We start from the raw sequence: 25,146 nt of genomic DNA, 5'->3' as shown, positions 1-25,146 counted from the left end.
TATATGCTTGCCGCCACTGCTGCCGCTGCTGCCACTTAGCCGTAGAGTGTGTTTTGTGCCATGTCAAAAACCGAACGACGCATGTTTGCAATGTAATTTGCCCCTTCCAGACGATGGAAGCGTTGTAACATGCTCCGAGTGTTCTTTTAGATATCATTTCGGATCGTGCAGTGGTATTTCTGAGGCGTCATTCATAAAGAAAGGCGAGACTGCACGTGAGGCGTGGAAGTGCCCGACATGCAAAAAAGGCATGCAGAGAAGCCAGTTAACGAAGGAGACAGTGCCACCGGAATTTGACGTTTCACGCGTGTTTATTTCAATCAGCGAAAAACTTCAGATCCTCACGAGCCTTAAAGGAACCGTCGACTCGACGGCATAGAGCAATCCGTGCAGATGATGTCAGAACAGTACGACGAAATAATGAAACTATCATGTCAAAATGCAGACATCAAAAACCTGAAAGCTAGGGTAGAAAGGATTGAGGAAGCTAAATATGAGGATGAAATCTCTCAGCTCAACTGCGAAATGTATGAACTAGAATGGAGAAGCAGGCGCCTGAACCTCGAATTTCACGGGATCCCGTAAACTAACAACGAGAATCTGCTCCAGCAGCTGAACCAAGTGGCAGCTAAAATAAGCGTACCTGAACTTACGGAATCGGATATAGTGTCGGCCCACCGGCTACCCTCAAAACCTGGAAAGATTCCCGGGATCATTGTCCGTTTCGGGAAACAACAGACTCGCGACCAATGACTTGAAAAAAAGAAAGAACAAAAAAGAGATCAGGAAACAATCTTCATTCAGGAAAACATGACTATACTCCGCGACAACCTTTCTTGGCAATGCAGTGGAAGGTACAGGCCCGCGTCCCCTCTCCCATTTTGAGTGTACGCAGACTCTCCTCCTCCCCCATTTCCGGGGAGAGGAGGAGAGCCCTGCTTCACGTCGCAACAGATTGGGCTAGTACAAGAAGATACCAGTATGTATGGCACAAAGACGGAAAAATCCTTATCCGAGAGAAAGAAGGTGGGCGAGCAATCGCCGTAAGGAATATCAACGACCTTCACAGGATTCGATAAGCCATTAACCATATTCCTGCCTGAGTTTTGCCTTTGGTTATCACAGTAAAATGGCGACAGCAGACATTTTTCTACCACAAGAACTAAAAGATTACTTGGGCACGACATATGCCACCTCACTTAAACGTTTCCATTTGAACACTAGATACGCTAGAAATAAAGCGGCTGATTTAGAATTGCTCTTCGATACACTGGACGTCAGCTTTGACGTAGTCCTTTTCTCTGAAACATGGTATAAACATGAAAGAGACGCTTTCAAACTTCCAGAATATAACAGTCACTGTTTAAACAGGCCAAGCCAACGTGGTGGCGGCGTTTCTATGTTAATAAAAGAAAGCTTGAGTTACGAACTTCTGACCGATTACTGCCGTTCAACGTGTGATTACGAAGTGCTTTCAATAAGAGCAGATCAAAATGCTATAGCGGTTTTCTATCGTCCTCCAGATGGAAATATTTCAGTTTTTTGCAAGTTTTTGAATTATTTTTTTTTTTTTTTAGTTTATTGAGTAACAAATGTATAATGTGATTCGGGGAGGTGACTTTAATATTGAAATGCTAGGCGACAGTACATCAAAGAAACAGGTCACTACGATATGTCAAGTAAATGGATGTGTGAATGTTATCAATCAACCAACACGATTTACTACTACGTCTAAAACACTAATTGACTTATTCATAACCAACTTGGAACAACAAATAATAAAATCGGGGGTAATGGCCTGTGATATTAGTGACCATTTTGCAACATTTATTTGTGTAAACAAAAAATTCTAGTATATGCCGAAATCCCAAGAATCGGATTTTGGTTCAAAATATCACTATTGATGGCCTGAATAGATTTAGAGGTTTGAGAAATGAAGGCTGGACTGACGTCCCTCAACCGCTGCCCATGGTGAGGAAAGGCTTGTGTTGGAAACAGCCTGCGTCTAATAGACACTCTTCCAGACTCCATGGAAGCGGCAGCCTCACCGTGCGGCTCAGACCCGATGGAGGCTACAGCCCCATCGTGCAGTACAGCCTCCAGCTTCCGGCCCAAGGAGCCCTCAACCGCTGCCCATGGTGAGGAAGGACTTGCGTTGGAAACAACAGCCTGCGTCTAATAGACAAGCTCTTCCAGACTCCATGGAAGCGGCAGCCTCATCGTGCGGCGCAGACCCCATAGAGGCTACAGCCCCATCGTGCAATGCAGCCTCTAGCTTTCGGCCCAAAAAAATTTTAACCGCTGCCCATGGTGAGGAAGGACTTGTGTTGGAAACAACAGCCTGCGTCTAATAGACACCCTTTCAGACTCCATGGAAGGGGCAGCCTCACCGTGCGGCGCAGACCCCATGGAGGCTACAGCCCCATCGTGCAGTGCAGCCGCCAGCTTCCGGCCCAAAGAACCCTTAACCGCTGCCCATGGTGAGGAAGGACTTGTGTTGGAAACAACAGCCTGCGTCTAATAGACAAACTCTTCCAGACTTCATGGAAGCGGTAACCCCGCCGTGCGGCGCAGACCCCATGGAGGCTACAGCCCCATCGTGCAGTGCAGCCTCCAGCTTCCGGCCCAAAGGCCCCTCAACCGCTGCCCATGGTGAGGAAGGATTGTGTTGGAAACAACAGCCTGCGTCTAATAGACAAACTCTTCCAGACTCCATGGAAGCGGCAGCCTCACCGTGCGGCGCAGACCCCATGGAGGCTGCAGCCCTATCATGCAGTGCAGCCTCCAGCTTCCGGCCCAAAGAACCCTTAACCGCTGCCCATGGCAAGTAAGGAATTGCGTTGGAAACAACAGCCTGCGTCTAATAGACAAGCTCTTCCAGACTCCATGGAAGTGACAACCTCACCGTGCGGCGCAGACCCCATGGAGGCTACAGCCCCATCGTGCAGTGCAGCCTCCAGCTTCCGGCTCAAAGGCCCCTCAACCGCTGCCCATGGTGAGGAAGGACTTATGTTGGAAACAACAGCCTGCGTCTAATAGACAAACTTTTCCAAACTCCATGGAAGCGGCAGTTTCACCGTGCGGCGCAGACCCGATGAAGGCTACAGCCCCATCGTGCAGTGCAGCCTCCAGCTTCCAGTCCAAAGAACCCCCAACCGCTGCCCATGGTGAGGAAGGACTTGTGTTGTGAACAACAGCCTGCGTCTATAGACAAACTCTTCCAGACTCCATGGAAGTGTCAGCCTCACCGTGCGGCGCAGACACCATGGAGGCTACAGCCCCATCGTGCAGTGCAGCCTCCAGCTTCCGGTCCAAAGAAACCTCAACCACTGCCCATGGTGTAGAAGGACTTGTGTTGGAAACAACAGCCTACGCCACATAGACAAGCTCTTCCAGACTCCATGGAAGCGGCAGCCTCACCGTGCGGCGCAGACCCCTTGGAGGCTACAGCCCCATCGTGCAGCTTCCGGCCCAAAGAACCCTCAAACGCTGCTCATGGTGAGGAAGGAGTTGTGTTGGAAACAGCCTGCGTCTAATAGACAAACTCTTCCAGACTCCATGGAAGCGGCGGCCTCACCGTGCGGCGCAGACACCATGGAGGCTACAGCCCCATCGTGCAGTGCAGCCTCCAGCTTCCGGTCCAAAGAAACCTCAACCGCTGCCCATGGTGAAGAAGGACTTGTGTTGGAAACAACAGCCTACGTCACATAGGCAAACTCTTCCAGACCCCATGGAAGCGGCTGCCTCACCGTGCGGCGCAGACCCCATGGAGGCTACAGCCCCATCGTGCAGTGCAGCCTCCAGCTTCCGGCTCAAAGAACCCTCAACCGCTGCCCATGGTGAGGAAGGACTTGTGTTGGAAACAATAGCCTGCGTCTAATAGACAAACTCTTCCAGACCCCATGGAAGTGACAGCCCCGCCGTGCGGCGCAGACCCCATGGAGGCTACAGCCCCATCGTGCAGTGCAGCCTCCAGCTTCCGGCCCAAAGAACCCTCAACCGCTGCCCATGGTGAGGAAGGACTTGTGTTGGAAACAACAGCCTGCGTCTAATAGACAAACTCTTCCAGACCCCATGGAAGTGACAGCCCCGCCGTGCGGCGCAGACCCCATGGAGGCTACAGCCCCATCGTGCAGTGCAGCCTCCAGCTTCCGGCCCAAAGAACCCTCAACCGCTGCCCATGGTGAGGAAGGACTTGTGTTGGAAACAACAGCCTGCGTCTAATAGACAAACTCTTCCAAACTCCATGGAAGCGGCAGTTTCACCGTGCGGCGCAGACCCGATGAAGGCTACAGCCCCATCGTGCAGTGCAGCCTCCAGCTTCCAGTCCAAAGAACCCCCAACCGCTGCCCATGGTGAGGAAGGACTTGTGTTGGAAACAACAGCCTGCGTCTAATAGACAAACTCTTCCAGACTCCATGGAAGCGGCTGCCTCACCGTGCAGCGCAGACCCCATCGAGGCCATCGTGCAGTTCGCCGCTGGAGCTCCGACCGGTGACACCGTCCACATCCTCATGTGAACCAGTTGAAGCTTGAAAGTGTCCCATTTCTTTTGTTCACCCTTGTGCCCATATGGTACTCATATAAATAAAATTTGTGTGTGTCAAGGTGGATTTTAGTTTGTCTACTTCTCCGGTGATAGGCTTTTCATGCAAAACCTGTAATACACCTTATGTACTGTGGTGTCAAGGCATAGGGTGTAAATTTGTAAATTTAGCCAACATAGCTTCAAACGCCCAGTTTCCCCTGATTTCTGATTGTCTGTAGTTTAAGGGCATATTATCTACTTGCAGATTATGTCACTGTCAGGTAATGTTGGCTGTGATGGTCATAAGCAGAACTGCCTGCTTTGATTTCATTTTTTTTATCCGTTTCAGGTACTTCTACGCCTCCTCTGCGCAGTTTTGCGTCGAGAACGAAGGACATCATAAGGCGTCTCCAAGCCAAGGTTTCAAAGTACCGGAAGACCATCGCAAGGCTGCGCAAGCAAGAGAAGAATATGCCTCGATCAGCTTCGGAAGCTCTCGACATCATTCGCCCTCACTTGACAGACGAGTTATTTCACCTACTGTCAAGCCATGTTAAATTAAGATCCAAGGGCAAGCGAAAACGATTCCCGTTATGGTTGAAAAAGCTTGCTCTTCATCTCAAATTCCGTGGACCGCGGAATTTGAGATGTTTTGCAGGATTCGATTAGGATGAAAAACGTTTTGCAGGTTTGAATTGTGCTGATATGTCCGTTTCGTAAATAGAAACTTGGATAAAGTTCGCTTTCATTCTCGCGTCTCTGGTGTGCAGCTTGAAAAGTTCAGTGGGTAGGACTTCTACTGTAGTGACTGCTTTTTTAGATGGTCGTGTCTGCGTTTTTCTATTATGGCCATGTGGAATGTGTAAGTTCCCATTTTGATCTTTTTTAATACTGACTGTGGTCTTTCATCTTGGATGCAACTTCCTTTTCTTCTGGACATTGTTTCTGCTTTACACATATGTGAAGCGTGAAGGAGATTGAGATCAGAGTGTCTGCCAACCTGGGCAAGCCTGAAATTCTCAGGGAATTTTAGATATCACCTGGAAAAGTCAAGGAATTATCAGGGAAACTGTCAAAAGGTTGACTAAATCAGGGAAAGTGACCGGTGAAAGTGGCACGGTGGTGCGGAACGAAGCCCGGCGATCGGGTGTCGCCCAGCTGTGCTGAATAACATTGCCCAAAATGGTATCCTTCGAAGGAAGAAACAGCCAAGGAATTTTATCAAAATAGTCAAGGAAAACCTTGAAAAATCATGGATGGACTTTGGAAAAAGTCATCTAGTAGACACCCTGTAAGATGTACTTAATTAGGCAGTGCAGATTGCATGCCAAGCCGTTGCTGGAATCATTTGTGATGAGTGGGTAGCAGGTACACCGGTCACCAGTCTGCTTGTAGCAGTCTTTTGTCAGCCATTTCATGTGTGCTTTTTATGGCATTGGTTATGTTAAACCTTACATGTTAAATGGGAGATGTTAAACGTGACATGAACATAAAACTTGTATTAGTCCGTCGGTTGACTTTCAGTTCTTGTATTTTGGTCATTATTGTTACTTAAATCAGCAGGAGCAAGGTATGTTTAATTGTGCATTGCACGCTATGTTAGGGTTATTTAATGACTATGTCACAGACTAAATAGGCCTATTCTAGTGGCAATCTCATTTAGGAATTTACTTGTCTGTTTTTGTTTTTATCATTGTGGTCATCGTGCATCTCAGAATTCTTCTGCTAAACTTCTTATTTGCATACAAAATGCATTGGATCAACGAGCTTTGATACTGCATGGCCATTTTTTTTTGTGTTTGTTGCTGATGCTGCAAATGTTTTATGTGTGTGTGCGCCTTCCATGGAACTTGCTTGAGAATACAAAACCGGCTTTCAATCCAATTCCAGTTGTAATTTCAGTTGTTTGATAAGACTTTTATGCATGTCATAATGTGCTTGTCGTTTTTTTGTAGGATGTACTGTTTGTGAATCCTTGATACACGGTGCTTGTGTTCTCTACTTTTTGTATTATATACGAGGTACAAACTGTCCATCATATTTTTTTTTGCGAAAATAAACTGTTGATTACTCCCTGGTGGTGTTCTTCTAAACCGCACAAACCTATATGGGTTTCCTGGCTTTAAAGTCAGTCTTAACCGTATATAGTGTTGTCCATTAGTTGTCCGCATTAGGATTCACACATACGTGTGAAGTAGTAGTAGCTGAAATTCGGCATGCAGGAATAATAGGAAAATCACAAGGCGCGGCAAACCAGATGGCGCAAGCTACCGCCCAACGCACTACGCCAAACTAAATATCTATCCATCCGGTAAATTTTTTTTTTTTTTTTTTATTTATTTAGTTTGGGATTACAACGGCCGCCGAGTGCGCTCCCTGCCAGCTAAATGGGCCGCTGGGGCCTATGGAAGTGTCCGCTCTTTACCTTGTGTAGAATAATGGGCTGGAGCTTAGCCCTATTATTGCAAGGTTCACCGAAAAATATTTTCCCACGGTGGTTTTTAGGAGAAGCCAGCTTCCAGAGCAGCCTCGGTCGAGCTTAGCCCTATTAAGGCAAAGTTCACCGAAAAATATTTTCCCACGGTTGTTTTTAGGAGAAGCCAGCTTCCAGAGCAGGCTCGGTCGAGCTTAGCCCTATTAAGGCAAAGTTCACCGAAAAATATTTTCCCACGGTGGTTTTTAGGAGAAGCCAGCTTCCAGAGCAGCCTCGGTCGAGCTTAGCCCTATTAGGGCAAAGTTCACCGAAAAATATTTTCCCACGGTGGTTTTAAGGAGAAGCCAGCTTCCAGAGCAGGCTCGGTCGAGCTTAGCCCTATTAAGGCAAAGTTCACCGAAAAATATTTTCCCACGGTGGTTTTAAGGAGAAGCCAGCTTCCAGAGCAGGCTCGGTCAAGCTTAGCCCTATTAAGGCAAAGTTCACCGAAAAATATTTTCCCACGGTGGTTTTTAGGAGAAGCCAGCTTCCAGAGCAGGCTCGGTCGAGATAGCCCTATTAGGGCAAAGTTCACCGAAAAATATTTTCCCACGGTGGTTTTTAGGAGAAGCCAGCTTCCAGAGCAGGCTCGGTCGAGCTTAGCCCTATTAAGGCAAAGTTCACCGAAAAATATTTTCCCACGGTGGTTTTTAGGAGAAGCCAGCTTCCAGAGCAGGCTCGGTCGAGCTTAGCCCTATTAGGGCAAAGTTCACCGAAAAATATTTTCCCACGGTGGTTTTAAGGAGAAGGCAGCTTCCAGAGCAGGCTCGGTCGAGCTTAGCCCTATTAAGGCAAAGTTCACCGAAAAATATTTTCCCACGGTGGTTTTTAGGAGAAGCCAGCTTCCAGAGCAGGCTCGGTCGAGCTTAGCCCTATTAAGGCAAAGTTCACCGAAAAATATTTTCATACGGTGGTTTTTAGGAGAAGCCAGCTTCCAGAGCAGGCTCGGTCGAGCTTAGCCCTATTAAGGCAAAGTTCACCGAAAAATATTTTCCCACGGTGGTTTTTAGGAGAAGCCAGCTTCCAGAGCAGGCTCGAGCTTAGCCCTATTAAGGCAAAGTTCACCGAAAAATATTTTCCCACGGTTGTTTTTAGGAGAAGCCAGCTTCCAGAGCAGGCTCGGTCGAGCTTAGCCCTATTAGGGCAAAGTTCACCGAAAAATATTTTCCCACGGTGGTTTTAAGGAGAAGCCAGCTTCCAGAGCAGGCTCGGTCGAGCTTAGCCCTATTAAGGCAAAGTTCACCGAAAAATATTTTCCCACGGTGGTTTTTAGGAGAAGCCAGCTTCCAGAGCAGGCTCGGTCGAGCTTAGCCCTATTAGGGCAAAGTTCACCGAAAAATATTTTCCCACGGTGGTTTTAAGGAGAAGCCAGCTTCCAGAGCAGGCTCGGTCGAGCTTAGCCCTATTAAGGCAAAGTTCACCGAAAAATATTTTCCCACGGTGGTTTTTAGGAGAAGCCAGCTTCCAGAGCAGGCTCGGTCGAGCTTAGCCCTATTAGGGCAAAGTTCACCGAAAAATATTTTCCCACGGTGGTTTTAAGGAGAAGCCAGCTCCCAGAGCAGGCTCGGTCGAGCTTAGCCCTATTAAGGCAAAGTTCACCGAAAAATATTTTCCCACGGTGGTTTTTAGGAGAAGCCAGCTTCCAGAGCAGGCTCGAGCTTAGCCCTATTAAGGCAAAGTTCACCGAAAAATATTTTCCCACGGTTGTTTTTAGGAGAAGCCAGCTTCCAGAGCAGCCTCGGTCGAGCTTAGCCCTATTAAGGCAAAGTTCACCGAAAAATATTTTCCCACGGTGGTTTTTAGGAGAAGCCAGCTTCCAGAGCAGGCTCGGTCGAGCTTAGCCCTATTAAGGCAAAGTTCACCGAAAAATATTTTCCCACGGTTGTTTTTAGGAGAAGCCAGCTTCCAGAGCAGCCTCGGTCGAGCTTAGCCCTATTAAGGCAAAGTTCACCGAAAAATATTTTCCCACGGTGGTTTTAAGGAGAAGCCAGCTTCCAGAGCAGGCTCGGTCGAGCTTAGCCCTATTAAGGCAAAGTTCACCGAAAAATATTTTCCCACGGTGGTTTTTAGGAGAAGCCAGCTTCCAGAGCAGGCTCGGTCGAGCTTAGCCCTATTAAGGCAAAGTTCACCGAAAAATATTTTCCCACGGTGGTTTTAAGGAGAAGCCAGCTTCCAGAGCAGGCTCGGTCGAGCTTAGCCCTATTAAGGCAAAGTTCACCGAAAAATATTTTCCCACGGTGGTTTTTAGGAGAAGCCAGCTTCCAGAGCAGGCTCGGTCGAGCTTAGCCCTATTAAGGCAAAGTTCACCGAAAAATATTTTCCCACGGTGGTTTTTAGGAGAAGCCAGCTTCCAGAGCAGGCTCGGTCGAGCTTAGCCCTATTAAGGCAAAGTTCACCGAAAAATATTTTCCCACGGTGGTTTTAAGGAGAAGCCAGCTTCCAGAGCAGGCTCGGTCGAGCTTAGCCCTATTAAGGCAAAGTTCACCGAAAAATATTTTCCCACGGTGGTTTTTAGGAGAAGCCAGCTTCCAGAGCAGCCTCGGTCGAGCTTAGCCCTATTAAGGCAAAGTTCACCGAAAAATATTTTCCCACGGTGGTTTTTAGGAGAAGCCAGCTTCCAGAGCAGGCTCGGTCGAGCTTAGCCCTATTAAGGCAAAGTTCACCGAAAAATATTTTCCCACGGTGGTTTTTAGGAGAAGCCAGCTTCCAGAGCAGGCTCGGTCGAGCTTAGCCCTATTAAGGCAAAGTTCACCGAAAAATATTTTCCCACGGTGGTTTTAAGGAGAAGCCAGCTTCCAGAGCAGGCTCGGTCGAGCTTAGCCCTATTAAGGCAAAGTTCACCGAAAAATATTTTCCCACGGTGGTTTTTAGGAGAAGCCAGCTTCCAGAGCAGGCTCGGTCGAGCTTAGCCCTATTAGGGCAAAGTTCACCGAAAAATATTTTCCCACGGTGGTTTTAAGGAGAAGCCAGCTTCCAGAGCAGGCTCGGTCGAGCTTAGCCCTATTAAGGCAAAGTTCACCGAAAAATATTTTCCCACGGTGGTTTTTAGGAGAAGCCAGCTTCCAGAGCAGGCTCGAGCTTAGCCCTATTAAGGCAAAGTTCACCGAAAAATATTTTCCCACGGTTGTTTTTAGGAGAAGCCAGCTTCCAGAGCAGCCTCGGTCGAGCTTAGCCCTATTAAGGCAAAGTTCACCGAAAAATATTTTCCCACGGTGGTTTTTAGGAGAAGCCAGCTTCCAGAGCAGGCTCGGTCGAGCTTAGCCCTATTAAGGCAAAGTTCACCGAAAAATATTTTCCCACGGTTGTTTTTAGGAGAAGCCAGCTTCCAGAGCAGCCTCGGTCGAGCTTAGCCCTATTAAGGCAAAGTTCACCGAAAAATATTTTCCCACGGTTGTTTTTAGGAGAAGCCAGCTTCCAGAGCAGCCTCGGTCGAGCTTAGCCCTATTAAGGCAAAGTTCACCGAGAAATATTTTCCCACGGTGGTTTTTAGGAGAAGCCAGCTTCCAGAGCAGGCTCGAGCTTAGCCCTATTAAGGCAAAGTTCACCGAAAAATATTTTCCCACGGTTGTTTTTAGGAGAAGCCAGCTTCCAGAGCAGCCTCGGTCGAGCTTAGCCCTATTAAGGCAAAGTTCACCGAAAAATATTTTCCCACGGTTGTTTTTAGGAGAAGCCAGCTTCCAGAGCAGCCTCGGTCGAGCTTAGCCCTATTAAGGCAAAGTTCACCGAGAAATATTTTCCCACGGTGGTTTTTAGGAGAAGCCAGCTTCCAGAGCAGGCTCGGTCGAGCTTAGCCCTATTAAGGCAAAGTTCACCGAAAAATATTTTCCCACGGTGGTTTTTAGGAGAAGCCAGCTTCCAGAGCAGGCTCGATCGAACTTAGCCCTATTAAGGCAAAGTTCACCGAAAAATATTTTCCCACGGTGGTTTTTAGGAGAAGCCAGCTTCCAGAGCAGGCTCGGTCGAGCTTAGCCCTATTAAGGCAAAGTTCACCGAAAAATATTTTCCCACGGTGGTTTTTAGGAGAAGCCAGCTTCCAGAGCAGGCTCGATCGAACTTAGCCCTATTAAGGCAAAGTTCACCGAAAAATATTTTCCCACGGTGGTTTTTAGGAGAAGCCAGCTTCCAGAGCAGGCTCGGTCGAGCTTAGCCCTATTAAGGCAAAGTTCACCGAAAAATATTTTCCCACGGTGGTTTTTAGGAGAAGCCAGCTTCCAGAGCAGCCTCGGTCGAGCTTAGCCCTATTAGGGCAAAGTTCACCGAAAAATATTTTCCCACGGTGGTTTTTAGGAGAAGCCAGCTTCCAGAGCAGGCTCGGTCGAGCTTAGCCCTATTAAGGCAAAGTTCACCGAAAAATATTTTCCCACGGTGGTTTTTAGGAGAAGCCAGCTTCCAGAGCAGGCTCGGTCGAGCTTAGCCCTATTAAGGCAAAGTTCACCGAAAAATATTTTCCCACGGTGGTTTTTAGGAGAAGCCAGCTTCCAGAGCAGGCTCGAGCTTAGCCCTATTAAGGCAAAGTTCACCGAAAAATATTTTCCCACTGTGGTTTTTAGGAGAAGCCAGCTTCCAGAGCAGGCTCGGTCGAGCTTAGCCCTATTAAGGCAAAGTTCACCGAAAAATATTTTCCCACGGTTGTTTTTAGGAGAAGCCAGCTTCCAGAGCAGGCTGGTGCTTTGCCCTAAATGCAACTTTTTTTTTTCTTTATTAGAAACAACAATGCAGCACATAATGCTATGTCATGAAAACACCTCGCCTCACTGCTTGTGGGCGAAACTAAAGTTCTTTCATGTTCTTTATCTCGTCAAACAAGTGCGCCAAAATGCAAAGTTCAGCGAAAAATATTTTCAGCAGTTTCAGTAGTTCGGAAAGTCAGGCTGAAACCGAATCAAGCTCACGAGCCAATGGATATACTTATGGTCAGATAGCTGCGGGATTCCTGCCCTTTGCCGATTCTTGCCTCCTGCATTTGAATTCATCACGAAGGACCAGCCGAAATTCACCAAAGATGTTTATAGTGAAGTCAACTCAAAACAGAAATGTTTGTTTATTCGGAGAAGTCGATCCAAGAAGGCCGTTACAGAACAATCTTCAACACGTCACTGAAGTGGCCTCAGTCGTCATCTTGACCAAACATGGGACAGCCAACCCGTGCAGTCGATACCCCCGACCGCGAAGCGGCGAACCGCAGGCAGCACCGTGGTTGCACCCTGGAGAACAGGAGAGAACCAAGAAGTTAGCAGTGCGACAGCAGACAAAGGCGCATTTTGCACCTGTGATCGGTAAAAGTGAACCAAGTTAAATTAAATCCATACCTAAACAAGGTATCTTAAAAAAAAAAAAAAAAGCGATCCGCGATTTTACGTTGTAGCGGCAATGTTCAAAAAAAAAAAAAAAAAAGATTTCGTGTTTTAAGGCGTTTTATGATCTTTGAACCTTCGTAGTTTATACAGATAATATTAAGGTTCGAATATGCATGATCGCGAAATAGCCAAATACCCGTATGCCACCAAGAAAGGCATGCATTTGAGCCATTTCCGCTTGCGCGGTTCTTGAGATTGTGTAGTTGACCGCCATCACATTTATTTTAAGAAGTAGGCCTAGTCATCTTCTTTACGTCATATTCATCTGTATTTTAAATTTCTCACAAAAAAAAAATGATATAATTTTTTTTTCCCAACGCGAAAGGATATCGCTAGAGATCTATGGTTATACTCGAACGCGTATCTTCTATTATGTTTTTAAATATTCTGGCATTTTCATAGTTTGCGCACAGAATTGTCTTTTTTTTTTTTCCTTAAAGGCCTACCTACAAAATCATTTTCCCCAGGATAGGGAAATACTTCTCGCCACCGTTCTGATTTCCCCTCTCCCACTGCTGTGTTGACAGCGGGAATGGGAGAAGGAAGGGGAGAACAGGCTCCTTTTGTGGCTGCATTTTGGGGCTGGATAAGCCGGGAGCTTATCCCAGCTCCAACAAAAGGAGTTCCCCGAGTAAGAGAGGGGGAAATGGAAAGGGTGTCGAGGAGAATTTTCCTACCTTGCGGAAAAACGTTTTGTAGGTCGGGCTCTTAGCACTACCGAATTTGGCATGCATATACTTTAAGTTGTGTAGAATGCAGCAATCAAGGTTTGGTTACAATGCATATTTTATAAGTTAGGAAAGCTGAAACTTTTGTTAGCCCTTTGAAAATGGCGTTCTTGAGATTTGCAATTTTTAAATAAAATAGTAGACGTCTCGTACACATTATCTTTGTTGTTTATTGCACCCAGTGGTTTAAAAGAAGCGACTTGGCTTATTTTACTACACTCTGTTAAGTGTGTTGCCATAACCCACGCTTTCGCAAAATACGTGTTTTTGTGTGTGTTTTTTTTGGCATGTGGGTTGCATTTTGAACATAAAGAAACAAGCTATATCAAAAGTAACACCATATTCGTAAAAAGTCACCAAGCACTATAAACTGTGAAATAGTTCATTATGTTATCGAAAATAATATAAATTATTTTCCTTTGGCGAAGAACAAAACAGTCCCATTTTTGTTCGCCCTTAATTGGCTTGCTGCCATTTGTGAATGGCAGTTGTGTATGGTGGAAAAGCCAACTTAAATCGAAAAAAAACTTTCAGCCACTCTGGTGAAGGAAGACCAGCGAAGCTGTACTATGGTCAGACGTTCTCAAGGACGACATCTAAAGGATGACCTCAAGGACGACCTCGAGGACGACACCTAGAGAAATTCAGCCTTTCCACTCTGGTGAAAACCGGAGTGGAAAGGCTGGAAAAGTGGTCGCCATCTATGAACACGCCCGGCAAGCCGATTGTCTAGTTGCCGCCGTCGCTCATAGGTGGCGGTAGCTGCCCAGAGTTTTGTGTCGACATTTTGTTTCCGGGGGCACGATCCTGGGGAAACTAGCTCTTAGCAGCTTCGCTGTGAAAAAGGGCTGTTTTGACAGTGCATGTCAGCGAAGCTAAAGTAAATGTTAAAAAAAAGGATGGCGCTGTTTTGTATTTAATACTTTCATCCGCGAGTATCACGCGGACGAAATTAGGCGTGCAGTGTGAATTAAAGTTGCCCTTAGAACTGAAAAAAAGCGTAATCCCATATTGTCCGTTTAAGGTGTGGGCGCAAGACTTTTCATTAAATCTTCGCATTGCTTTAAAGAAACACTGAACCTAGGGAAACTAGTGGTTAGGACAGGCAAGTCTAAAATACATTTCTTGTCGAAAAAACAGAACAAAAACGTTTTGCCCAACATTTATGTTACAATACGAATTTTTCGCTTTGCGGGGGAAACCAAAATTTTACCCCTGTGGGATGATGATGACATGTGGGCTTTTCACATACAGTAGAGTACAGAGGAAGCACCCAAATTGGTACAGGCATCCACTACCAGTATAAGGGTGATAACTTGGGCAAGTTGGTTATGTATTACAAACGGAAAAAAGCGCAAATTTGACCAAGGACAAGTAGAAGAAATAGCCATGCTTGTCGTGTCTATTTCTTCTGTCCTTCGTCAAATATGCGCGTTTTTATTTAGTTCGTAAGGCACCCACTATCAACTTCTACAGATTTTGGAGATCGTGCAAAGTGCAGTTCAAGGGCCCTCTCGCCCGGAAAACCCTTTAGAAGTCGAACTACATATTCTGAGTACTCCTCAGAGTTTACGGAAGGGTACAAACCAGAGAAAGAGAATGAAGGACTGCACGTTTTTTTTTTTTTTTTTCGTAGTCCCATGATTTTGTGCAATTTTATCTGTTTTTACTGTTTTCGAGCGTAACTCTTAGGCGCCTGTTTCAGCGTATAGCGGCGTCGCCGTCGCCGTCACCGCCTTACTAAATTTAGCGGGAAATTGAATTGGTGTTGAGGTCATGTGGCGTCAGTTTTCCAGCCAAATTTAGCGGGAAAACTGGAGGAAGTGGGAGGGTACAGAGGAGGAGGGGCATACCCTCCCCTACTCCTCCTCAGGAGCTACTCTTTAATTTCGAACTACAGAGATTTGTAAACGTCTTTCATTTTTTATTTTTAAAAAATTTAGTTTCAAGATAATGTATTAAACACATGACGATTATTATTTTTGCTTTTTGTTTTAAGTTTTGTCATAAGCCGCCAGCTTGCTTTTTGGAGCCGGCAGAAAGCAAGGTGGATATGAACAAGTGTCCATATCTTCGTTTGCTGGATTTTCACAAGTTTGGGTGGACGTTTTTTTCGGTATTTTACATACTAAATTTCCTTCCTTTCGTATCAAGAATGCGGAGTAAATGGTAAAAAGTTGCTGGTGAATCAGCCTCATGTCAGTGCGGTTGACTATACATTCGGTTTACAACGCATTGAATCAGTGGTACATGATTGTATTGCTAAACTTTAGTTTTATGTAATAGACCATTTGCAAGAAGCCCGGTGGGCCTAACTATGTGTGCAAGGAATTATGGGAACGTCCTGATTGCACACGTGCTCCCTCCCACGCTCTAGGCAACGGGGGTTGTATAGCCCTTTCGCATGGTATCTTCTGGGGTTACAGGAGGTCCTTTTGCAAATGCCCTATGGGGGCATATAAGTCAGGGAGGCGACCATGCACAACTTGGAAGCACCATTTCCCAGTTGTCCCATATACTAATAGGGAGTTTTAGAATAACGTACGCAATTTTAGCGCACGCTAGCGCTAAATTTAGCGCTTGTATTAGCGCACGCGACGCAAGAGAGTTTTAGAATAGCGTTTCTCCGCCGCGACGCAAAAGCCCAAGCATCTCGCGCTTGCGACGCCACCAAGATACAGTAAAAAAATTTTTATTTCACACACAAAATGCTGGACCTTTAGAAAAAAAAAAAAAAAACGAGTTTTTTTAATCTAGAGTAGCATTTTAATTTGTTTAAACATGAGAACGCGACGCGAGCGGTTGACCGGTCGTGTCCGCTTGCGTCGCCTCGGCAAGAGAGGTGTCGTGTACTGACCTTCGCACATCGTTCCTTCGCCGTGAAATGTTCGCGCGTCGCAAGCATCAAGTTGCCGGTGATCACTGCCAAAGCGAATGCAATGTCGTCCCGTATTGAAAATTGCAGTCGCAAGGATGCCGCCGACATCTCACTCACGACGCCGCCAAAGCAGCCGCCAACATAATCCTGGAAGCCGCCATTTTTTTTTAACTGTGCTCGCCTTGGCTTTAGCTGGCTTTAGCCAACTTCTCATGACCAATCCTCATTGGAGAAGCGCAAAGACTCTTGCGTACGCACGCTAATTCCGAGAAATAGCGCACGCTAAAATTGCGCACGCAAAGCGCAAAACCTGGTTTGCGTTCGGAGCATGCGCAGTGGCGACGACGCTATTCTTTGCGTACGCAAAGCTTTAGCGTGCGCTATTCTAAAACTCCCTAATAGTTGCCAAACTGTCAAAACTATGACTGTTTTATACTTGCCTTTCTGAGGAGTAGCCTGCACCTTGTGGGGTTCTTTTATGGAGGTCCCTCTACTAATTATCGCCGCCCCATCGGTATGCGTTTCGCTCGTCACCCAGGGAGTGACATAACACAACGATAAGACAGCGAATCGGTTTACTGTACCTCTCGGTTGCCCGTCGTCGAGAGCCGGTATCCGGGCTTGCCGACCCTTGTTGTCGCCCGTCGATCAGAGCTCACAGTCGGAGTCCGTGTCCAGGCCTGCGGATCGCCCTTTCCACGCCAGCGCTGCGTAGACTGGCTGTCCCGGGCTATCACTGCCAGAGTCTCGCTGCGGAGCCACCCCGGGATCGTCGTGGCCTAGGCCAGATGGCCAGGGCTCGCCGTTTCCACCGGTCCGGACTTCGAACCACGCTGGTGGACCGCTCCGGGGTTCGCCATGGGCCAGGCCATGCAGCGCGGCTCCGTCGATCCTGCCCAGCTTCAGCCTCGGTCAGCCTGCACTGTCTCGCGCCAGCTCGCGTCTTCTCCGCCGACCGCCTGTCACGTGCCCTCTGCCTCGTCTTTCGCCCTCGGCTCCCACAACCTTGAAGTTGCTAACATCTCCTAAACAAATATCACTACTATTACTACTTCTCTTAAATTTGCATATACTAATATATATATCTTACAGGTGTCTTAACAGAAAAACAAAACGACAAGGAAGTGGAGGTAACACTAAAAGACATTGAAAACTGCAATGACGTGGATGCGCCTTGACAAAGAACGACTAGAGAAATGCCACAAAGGGTAGGTATGCAAGATTGGGCTGCATGTGAGTGCTGCAGTGTTGTATATCAGAACCACAAGACTTTCTAACAGTAATTAAAAAAAATGGAACAGCGGGAGTAAAGACAAACATGTTTGATCAAAGAGAAAGTATCCACGGCAAAAGACTTCAGCGCACCTGGGAGTGTTAACGTTAAAATATCAAGCCACGTCTGTACACTTAAAACTTACCTCTTGAGTGCTGAGTTTCTGAAGCTATTGGGGTTCTCATGAAGCAGAGCTAGTGTAAGTGAGAGCTAAACATAACCGCTTATAGTTATGTTCCACTTGCCTTCTAGGGAAGCTGTGGGAATGGTTCCGGAGGAAGACAAGGACAAGACTAATTTTTTTTTTTTTTGATGGGGGGGGGGGGGGGGTTAATGAAGATGTTCTTTTAATTTTATTTAAAAGTTGAACCAGGCTTTGTCAGGCTTTGTCAGCTTGTCATTTATTATTTTTACAATAAGTGTACAGTGTTTATCATATCCACTAAACCTATATTGTTACTAATAAAAACATGAACTTGATTAAGAAGACATAAAATGAACGTTTCATCCGGCTAGCTTGTACCGAGAAACATAAAGTAACTAAGTATGTACTTTGACGGCGACGGAAGGACGACCGACTCAAGCAGCCATGCGAAGCTCCGTTTGAAAGCGCGTGGGTATCTAGAAGTTTCTGCGCTCAAACATGATTCTCTAGTCATCTGGAATGTTCCAGATGACTAGAGACTGTGACATAACTACGACCTCAACTATGGCTTCGTTGATGACCAGATGACAGTGGCATCAACAAAGACCTCAACTAAGGTTTACAAGCGACCACTAGGGTTTATAATAATAATAATAATCCTTTATATGTATCATGCCCAAAACAACCTATTGGTTACAGTGTGGTGGCACATAAAACAATTAAAAAACGGGGGAAAAAAACATCTAAAGCAATACACAATCTCACCCCCCCCCCCCCCCCCCCCCCCCGACATATGCTTTTCAACCTACCTTTCATCTTTTCTTTCTCAGGCTGAAATTAGAAACAGCAAGATCTGGAATTGCACCAACAAGATATGATGCCCAGACAGACCTCAGTGCGATCATCTGCTTCCCACCGTTCTGGCAAGGCACGTAGCCAGAGGGGGCGGCCCACCCCCCCTTGAAATTTTTCATTTTGCTGGGGCCTTCTCTCCCCCCTCCCCCTCATACAGCATTTTGTTATGGGCGGCCCCCCCCCCCCCCCCTTCCCCCCCCTGAATCGAAATCCTGGCTACGTGCCTGGTTCTGGCAACCTCCCCCCAACACAGAGGTGGTGCTACGAGGAGGCTTATGAAGGAGCTGGGCTCACCCGACGTCTCCACTCGTCTCAGAAAGCCTGGAACTCGTTCCGAAGGCCGACATGGCGGGCTACGTAGCCCATGCTTGTGGAGAAAAGGCGAGTGAACTGCATCCTGTCAGTTAGTCAGTGCCGTAAAATGAAAACCTTGTCAAAATGTTGAGGCATGGGACAATTAACTGTTTAATCCAAAACTAATTTGAATACAAGTTGCATGTTCATGTGTAGTTCGGCGGACAGCCCCTTCAGCTTCCTCGGAATTCGGGATCGTGGGGAACTCTGATATCCGGCGCTAGAAGCACTTTGGATCTGCAAGCTAATCTGGAAGTTTGTGGAAAATGTACTTGATTCAGCTGCTGTCGGGCGAAGTAGTCGGATATCCACAAGGTTCTTTGATGCGTTGCTTCCTTGCGCGATGTTGTGCCTATTGGTGTGCAGCAAAGAACGGGACCCCCCAAAACATGGCAAAGAACTGTGCAGACCGTTTCTGCGGGAGCTACTCGGGCCACTTTTGGCTAACTGGAGTGGAAACGTGAACAAGTCCCTGGATAGATACATGAAATTGTACCACAAGCCACTTTCTGAAAGGTCCTGAAGCTCCAAGTTTTTGCTTGGTGTTCTCTACATGAAACGATTCTCAAAATGCTCTTCCAGTATTTTGTTTTTGTTGTTTCTTGAAAGTGCATAATAAACAAGATATCTGTATCCCTGCTCATTTTTCTTCTCACTAAACTATTCTCACGTAATTCACGCATCACACGACATCGAGCGTGGCTCCCAAAGACAGCATAATGCAGGCCTGCCGATACGATCAGCTAAGACTTTGGGGGCCGGATTGCTTTCAACAGGCGTGCGGAAACCCCGTGCCTTTACACGGAAGAAAGAGGGAGTCTCGCCCCTCACGGGGTGGACTAATACAAGAAACAAGAGTAATGACTCATAGACTGTCGCCTTCCGAAATGGTGGTACCAAGGACCGAAACTGCAGCTGGTGTCTGCGTAACAATAGTTATCGGAGTTACCCCAAACCATCTCCCACACAAAAAGGCCAAAAAAACAGCATAAACAAATAAGAACCACAGGGAAAAAAACCGAAGTTTCGTGCATCTTTGAGGCTGAAAAGCATTAAGCTTCCGCGCTCTTCAGCGCCCTCATCAGCGAATGTGGAGAATAAGGCAACTAGGACCGGCTCTTGCTGTGGAAGTCTACCGGCAGGCTGGAGAAGATAGCGCACAAACGGAGATCAAGCGGCCGTGCCTTGGCCGACAGAAGTCAGCAAATAAGAAGTTTGTAAATATATACCATGACTGCCATGACCAAACTACTTTTGTAGTTTGACCCCAAAGAACCCTGCAGGGAGTTTTGCGGGCCGGTCGATCATGGCCAGGCAGACAAAACAAGAAAAAAAGAAATGAAAGCTTGAGAAGTACTTGACAAACATTTATTACACAAAAAGCTAGGAACAACACTTGGAGACGAGATACAGGGTCGGCCAAAGCCCAAGAATTTTAGACAAACTCAACGAAGCTGAACACAAGGCTTGTTTTTCTCAAAGAACCACAAAGTTCTGCCAGGCTGTGGCATAAACATTGAAGGAAAATAAAATAAAAAAAAAAAACAATGCTAATTGGCTTTGACAATTTAAAAAGGTGTTCTTTGATATACACCACATGTTCTGGGTTTAATTTTTTTAAAGGTGAAAACGCATAAAGATAAGAAGAAAAAAAAAAAAACTGAAACATCTCGGAGAATGGTTGATAATTCTTTTTCGGAGGTGCAACAGCCTAAAATAAGACTATTGTCAATATTATGCACTGTCTTCATACCAAAAAAAAAAAGAAAAACTTTGCAGATGACTTTTGCCTGCAGGAAAAACCATGTAGTAAAAACAAAATACAACTGCAGTCCACTGACGCGCACATGAGACGCAGAAACACAAGGTGCGGAGCAGGACTATGGGAGGAGGGGGGGGGGGGGAATCAACAAATGCAACATGCAAATAAAAAAAAAAAAATTGAATAAACTGGATGAATCTATGTACAAATGCTACTCTCTCTTTCATCTTGCCTTCTCTCGGAAACAGCACAACAGCACCGACTTGTGAATTGATGCGTACCAACTATGAATTTACAAACCATGACCACAAAAAGAAAAAAAAAATGCACAATGCAAAGGCAGGGGAGGGAGAAATGACGACAGACACTTTTTTCCTGATGTAAGTGTGTGTGTGTAGTGCCGTGGCTACGATTGGCTTTTTTTTTTTTTTTAACCTGACTTGATACTAAACAGAAGTGCTTGCAGGAGTAAAAAAGACGCCTCCCAGCTTTCTCTCAAGGTAAAAAAACTCCCTCGTCATCAACCTGGATGCTCCCCAAATGTCACAGCACGTGCAAACGGAATGGCACTCGCTCGTGTGCCCGCTCTTGCCGAGGGATCGGTGCAACACATCCCGGCCGTGAAGAAAGGAACTACACAAAAACTACGCCCTAATGAAGGTGACGATGGTGGGCTCTCTCTTTCTACACCTTTTTTTTTCTTTCTTCTTTCATTCGTTCACTTTCCCTCGTGGACATGAAATATAAATTAGGATGGTGTAACGGTAGTCGTCGTCGATGTTTCCGTCTCCAACAATGCGTGTGACATGAATGAGTGAATGTTCTGGCGAGAAAAAAAATGTGCCACTTTCGACCCTCGCCGCTTTGATCCGCAAAGAGAAACGCAATCCGACCGAGTGGGAAGAGGTAAAGGAACGACACAACACAAACCGAAACTCGCAGCCAACGCGGGCAGTGTGAACGGATTCTGACCGGAGACTGGCGTCAGAAACGGCGAAGGCGGGCAAGCCGCATTTGGCGGTCTCGCTGCGCCACGCTCCGGGACTAAGACAGCTACAAGGTGTCTGCGGGGAAACAGGATTTCGTACGAAACAATTGTAGGAACACAACACGCCAACACGCTCGCAGCTTTTGCACGCTCGGAGATGCGACGGCCGCGGCAGCAACGCGTTCGCATTCTTGACGGACATTTGCAGCAACAAAAATAACTCGGGGAAAAAAAAAAAAAAGATTCGCCTAGCAAACGAACAAACAAACTGAAAGCTATTACCCGTAAAATGTGCGGACTTCCTCTCCATCTCTCTCGTCGTTACTTCTTACACTTTCTTTATTTGTGGGTGAATGAGTTGTATGTATGCGTGTGAGTGAGCGAATGTGTGCACCAAATGCACCAGAATGGGGAATTTCGTCTCGGGATGCTCGGGGTGGGGGCGGTGAACGGTCATGCGCAAGAGTCGCTGAGATTCTGACAAGGGGAACACAAAAGCAGATCAGAGAAGGGGAAGGGCAGGGAGAAGCGTCTTAAATAGTGGAAGAGAGGAGACGGAACGCACGAGAACACAAATCTTTCCGTTGCCTCGAGTAACAGAAGCCATCTTAAGTAAGGGACTGACAGGCACAAACAAACGAAACGGTGTTGAAAACTGGCTATGCATGACCTATACAGTGCTGACCCCACAGAGTGCCCCCCCAAAAAAAATTTGAACATACACTTGCGTCTTCTCAACTCTGCACGGCCAAAAAACACGTAGAAACACTTCACGACACACACGAGAAATAAACGCCGGCGAAATCATTATGGTACAGGTTGGTGGGGGGGGGGAGGGTGGGGCACGGGGAAGGATTTCCTTATCACTATGAAGACAATGAGTTTTGAAGCCGTTTTCTTTTTCGCCTTCGAAGCTTACAATGCTTTGTGTGTATATATAGGTGCAGCGTAAACACATAGAGCTCTGCGTACCGTAAAACTGTTCTGTATGAAAAAACACTTAATGCCCTCTTTCTCTGTGTGAAGATGAAGCCATCCAAGACCATTGCACTGGATTTGCACGATTTCTTACACTGTACAGCCCCCAAAGATCCGTCTAACCCCACCCGTATATTACACAGTCTAGCCGGAAGGAGAGATCCCCCTTTCCGCTGCACCTCTGCCGTCCTAACCGTCCTCCGATCTTATTCACGAGCTTGCGCACCGATCTAGAGCCATTGCCCATTTTATCAGTCCTTGGGAAAAACGCAGAAGTAGAGAAGAAAAACGACGACTCAAGCAATCGAGGAGAACGACACCGACAACTGCGGCCGCCAAATGCCACGAAGAAAAAACGGTCTCGGCGGCTGGCAACGAAACAATGTTTGAAACGAGAGGAAGGAATCGGGGTCCACGTATGTACAAGGCTGTCTCCAACCCTCTATTGCCAGCCTTACGTCCAAGCCCGCGAAACATTTTTTTTTTTTTTTTTACAGGTGTCACGATGCTGTTACGAGCCGGAGAGGCAACCCGACATTCCGGCCTGCGGGCATGCCGTTAGCAAACGCCGTCGGAAGGCCCTGAATAACCGAGGGCAACGTCGACTGCAGCTAGTCGCGATATCCTAGGATCGTTAAACGAGAACACAAACAAGAAGGGAGGAACACCGCCAAGTCGATGAGCTTCCTTGCTCATATCGAACCAAAACCCCACTGGAACACAGTTAAAAGATACGAGAAAAAAAAGATAAGGTGGGAGAAACGACATTCACTGCAAACGGAATAATGTCGACGCGGAGAAACCACCACCCCCCTGTTCATTTTGTCCGTGTTTGCATTTTGGCCTCCTTCTACGTCCAATGCTGGAACGACATTCTCGGAACCTCTCACATCCGCACGAAAGTGCTCGGCGACGGGATGACGCTGACACTCCGCCGACAGCTGCCCGACTTCGCCGTTTGCATCGAGAAGTCGTAACAAGCTGCGGAAGCGAGACGTCGCAACGGAACTCGCCTTAAGAGCGGCGGGTGCGGATTCTGCCGCCAACGCCGTTCGCAAAGCGAGGTTGCACGAGGTAACGCGCATTCAACCCACCGCCGAGCGCCGCCAGTCGCGTCGATTCTCCTCATTGGTTCCGTCTACTGGTTTCCGCGAGTGTGTGTGTGCGTGTCTGTACCGTCGTCTAGCGTCTCGTGTCGGCCCGCTCGTCGGTCGGTCAGCGCGCAGGAGCGAACGACAAGAAGGACCCCGTCCTCCCCGCAAACCCCCGGTCGGAGATTCGCGCCGAACGTTAAGAGTGGTTCGCCACAATGACGCCCGGCCGGCGCGTCTGTTGCTGCAGGGTCAGCCCGCATTGAGTGATCACCTGCTGACGCATCGCCGTGGCCGACGGCTCGTGCATCACCACAACATTCAGGCTGCTCCGCAGGATGCTGCCGCCGTCTTCAGACGCCACGGCGCACCGCGAGGGGAGCGACGGCTCGTCGTCGCGGAACAGGTGGTCGCCTTCGAGGTGTCGGATCGCCTCCACGATCGTCTCGAGGTTCTGCCGCGAGGTGCTCGCATGGTACGGGGATGCGCACGCTGACCGGCCTTCCTCCTTGGACGCGGGCACCGTCACGGGTGGCGGCGGCGCTGGCGGCGTGGCGGACACGAGCGTAGAGTGCGTGCTCAAGTCCTGGGGGAGGTCGGGCGCCGGGCTGGCGGCTGGCGGGAGTTCGGGCGCCGGGTGTGCCGGTGGTGGGCGCGGTGGGCTGCCGGTGCCTTCGGGGAGGTGGTGCGGCGGCGAAAAGTGTGGAGAGGGCGGCGGGAGGTGGTCAGCCGGGGCACAGAGGGTGTTCTCGGGGCTCGTTAGCGACGCCGACAGCTTGGCTGCTTCGCATCCCTCCTGGGGCTGGAGGAAGAGACAAGAGTGGGATGCGGGTTAGGCGACGTGCATTGCCGATCCGCCGAAAGTGCAAGTGCGCGGTAGGCGGCATTAGGAGCTGGCCTAGTCTAGCGCCAGCTGAGAAAAGTAAAATGCCGGATGGCATTTTACCCTTTTCTAAGCTACGAAAACGAGTGCCATGCAGTGGCAATAGGAAATGTGGCAGCCCACTGCAGCCTCTTTTTTAACGGCTTAACATACCCGAGGTCTCCCACGTGGATTTTGTGCCTACCCGGTTTGAACGCCGCTGGCCAAGCTCATAGTGCTGTGCCGTGTACCTGCTCCAATGCCATTCAGATGAAATTGCCGCAATGGATATTGCAAACGTCTAATAAACTACCCGGATCAGTGTCTTGTGACAAAAAGTGCACAACAGAACACCACAAATGTTTGCTGTTTCCCTAGAAAATCTGTTCCAGGCCATAATTTCATTTCTCTTTGCTATCATTGACAGCTACAGCACTGAGCAGGTTAGCTCAGTTTTTTTATGATCCGTACAAGACTACAGAGGCAATACAAGGAAACAAAAATGGATTGGTGAAAGACTTGGTAGACCCTTCGGAAGATCAATACTCTGTTTCAACATATGTAAACCACAGCGGAGGCTACGAGCCGCTGCGCGAGTGTGACCTTCAGGAAGAGCGCAGCGTTGCGTGCGGTAGCGTGGTCACATGATACAGTCACATAGTTGGATTGGCTGGCATGGCAGCAGAATTCCGCGAGGCGCAGGGATGTCACGTTGCTTCAAAAGTAGATTCAGCAACATGCATGCTCGAACCACATAAGCACTGTACGGAACTAAGCACCGACTCCAACACTTCGCAACGGTCATTCCCGAACATGCGCAGCATAAAAAAGCAGAAAAGCGGGTCCAATTAAGGTACCACCTATCCAGCACGAA

At 47.6% G+C, this 25,146-nt stretch overlaps 1 protein-coding gene across 1 annotated transcript in view; it reads right to left on the bottom strand.

Moving 5' to 3' along the window:
* Window positions 1-19,937: 19,937 nt before the first annotated feature.
* LOC8040612 (transcription factor AP-4) overlaps window positions 19,938-25,146 on the bottom strand; it is a 62,965-nt gene continuing 57,756 nt past the window's right edge. The window contains 1 exon segment of the mRNA XM_029984340.4: window positions 19,938-24,212. Within this exon segment, the coding sequence (XP_029840200.3) occupies window positions 23,610-24,212 (603 nt within the window). The 3' untranslated portion in view covers window positions 19,938-23,609.

Source organism: Ixodes scapularis, unplaced genomic scaffold (assembly GCF_016920785.2).
Source record: "Ixodes scapularis isolate PalLabHiFi unplaced genomic scaffold, ASM1692078v2 PGA_scaffold13__105_contigs__length_92229423, whole genome shotgun sequence".
Taxonomy (NCBI): Eukaryota; Metazoa; Arthropoda; class Arachnida; order Ixodida; family Ixodidae; genus Ixodes; species Ixodes scapularis.
This window is presented reverse-complemented; position numbering and strand designations above follow the sequence as displayed.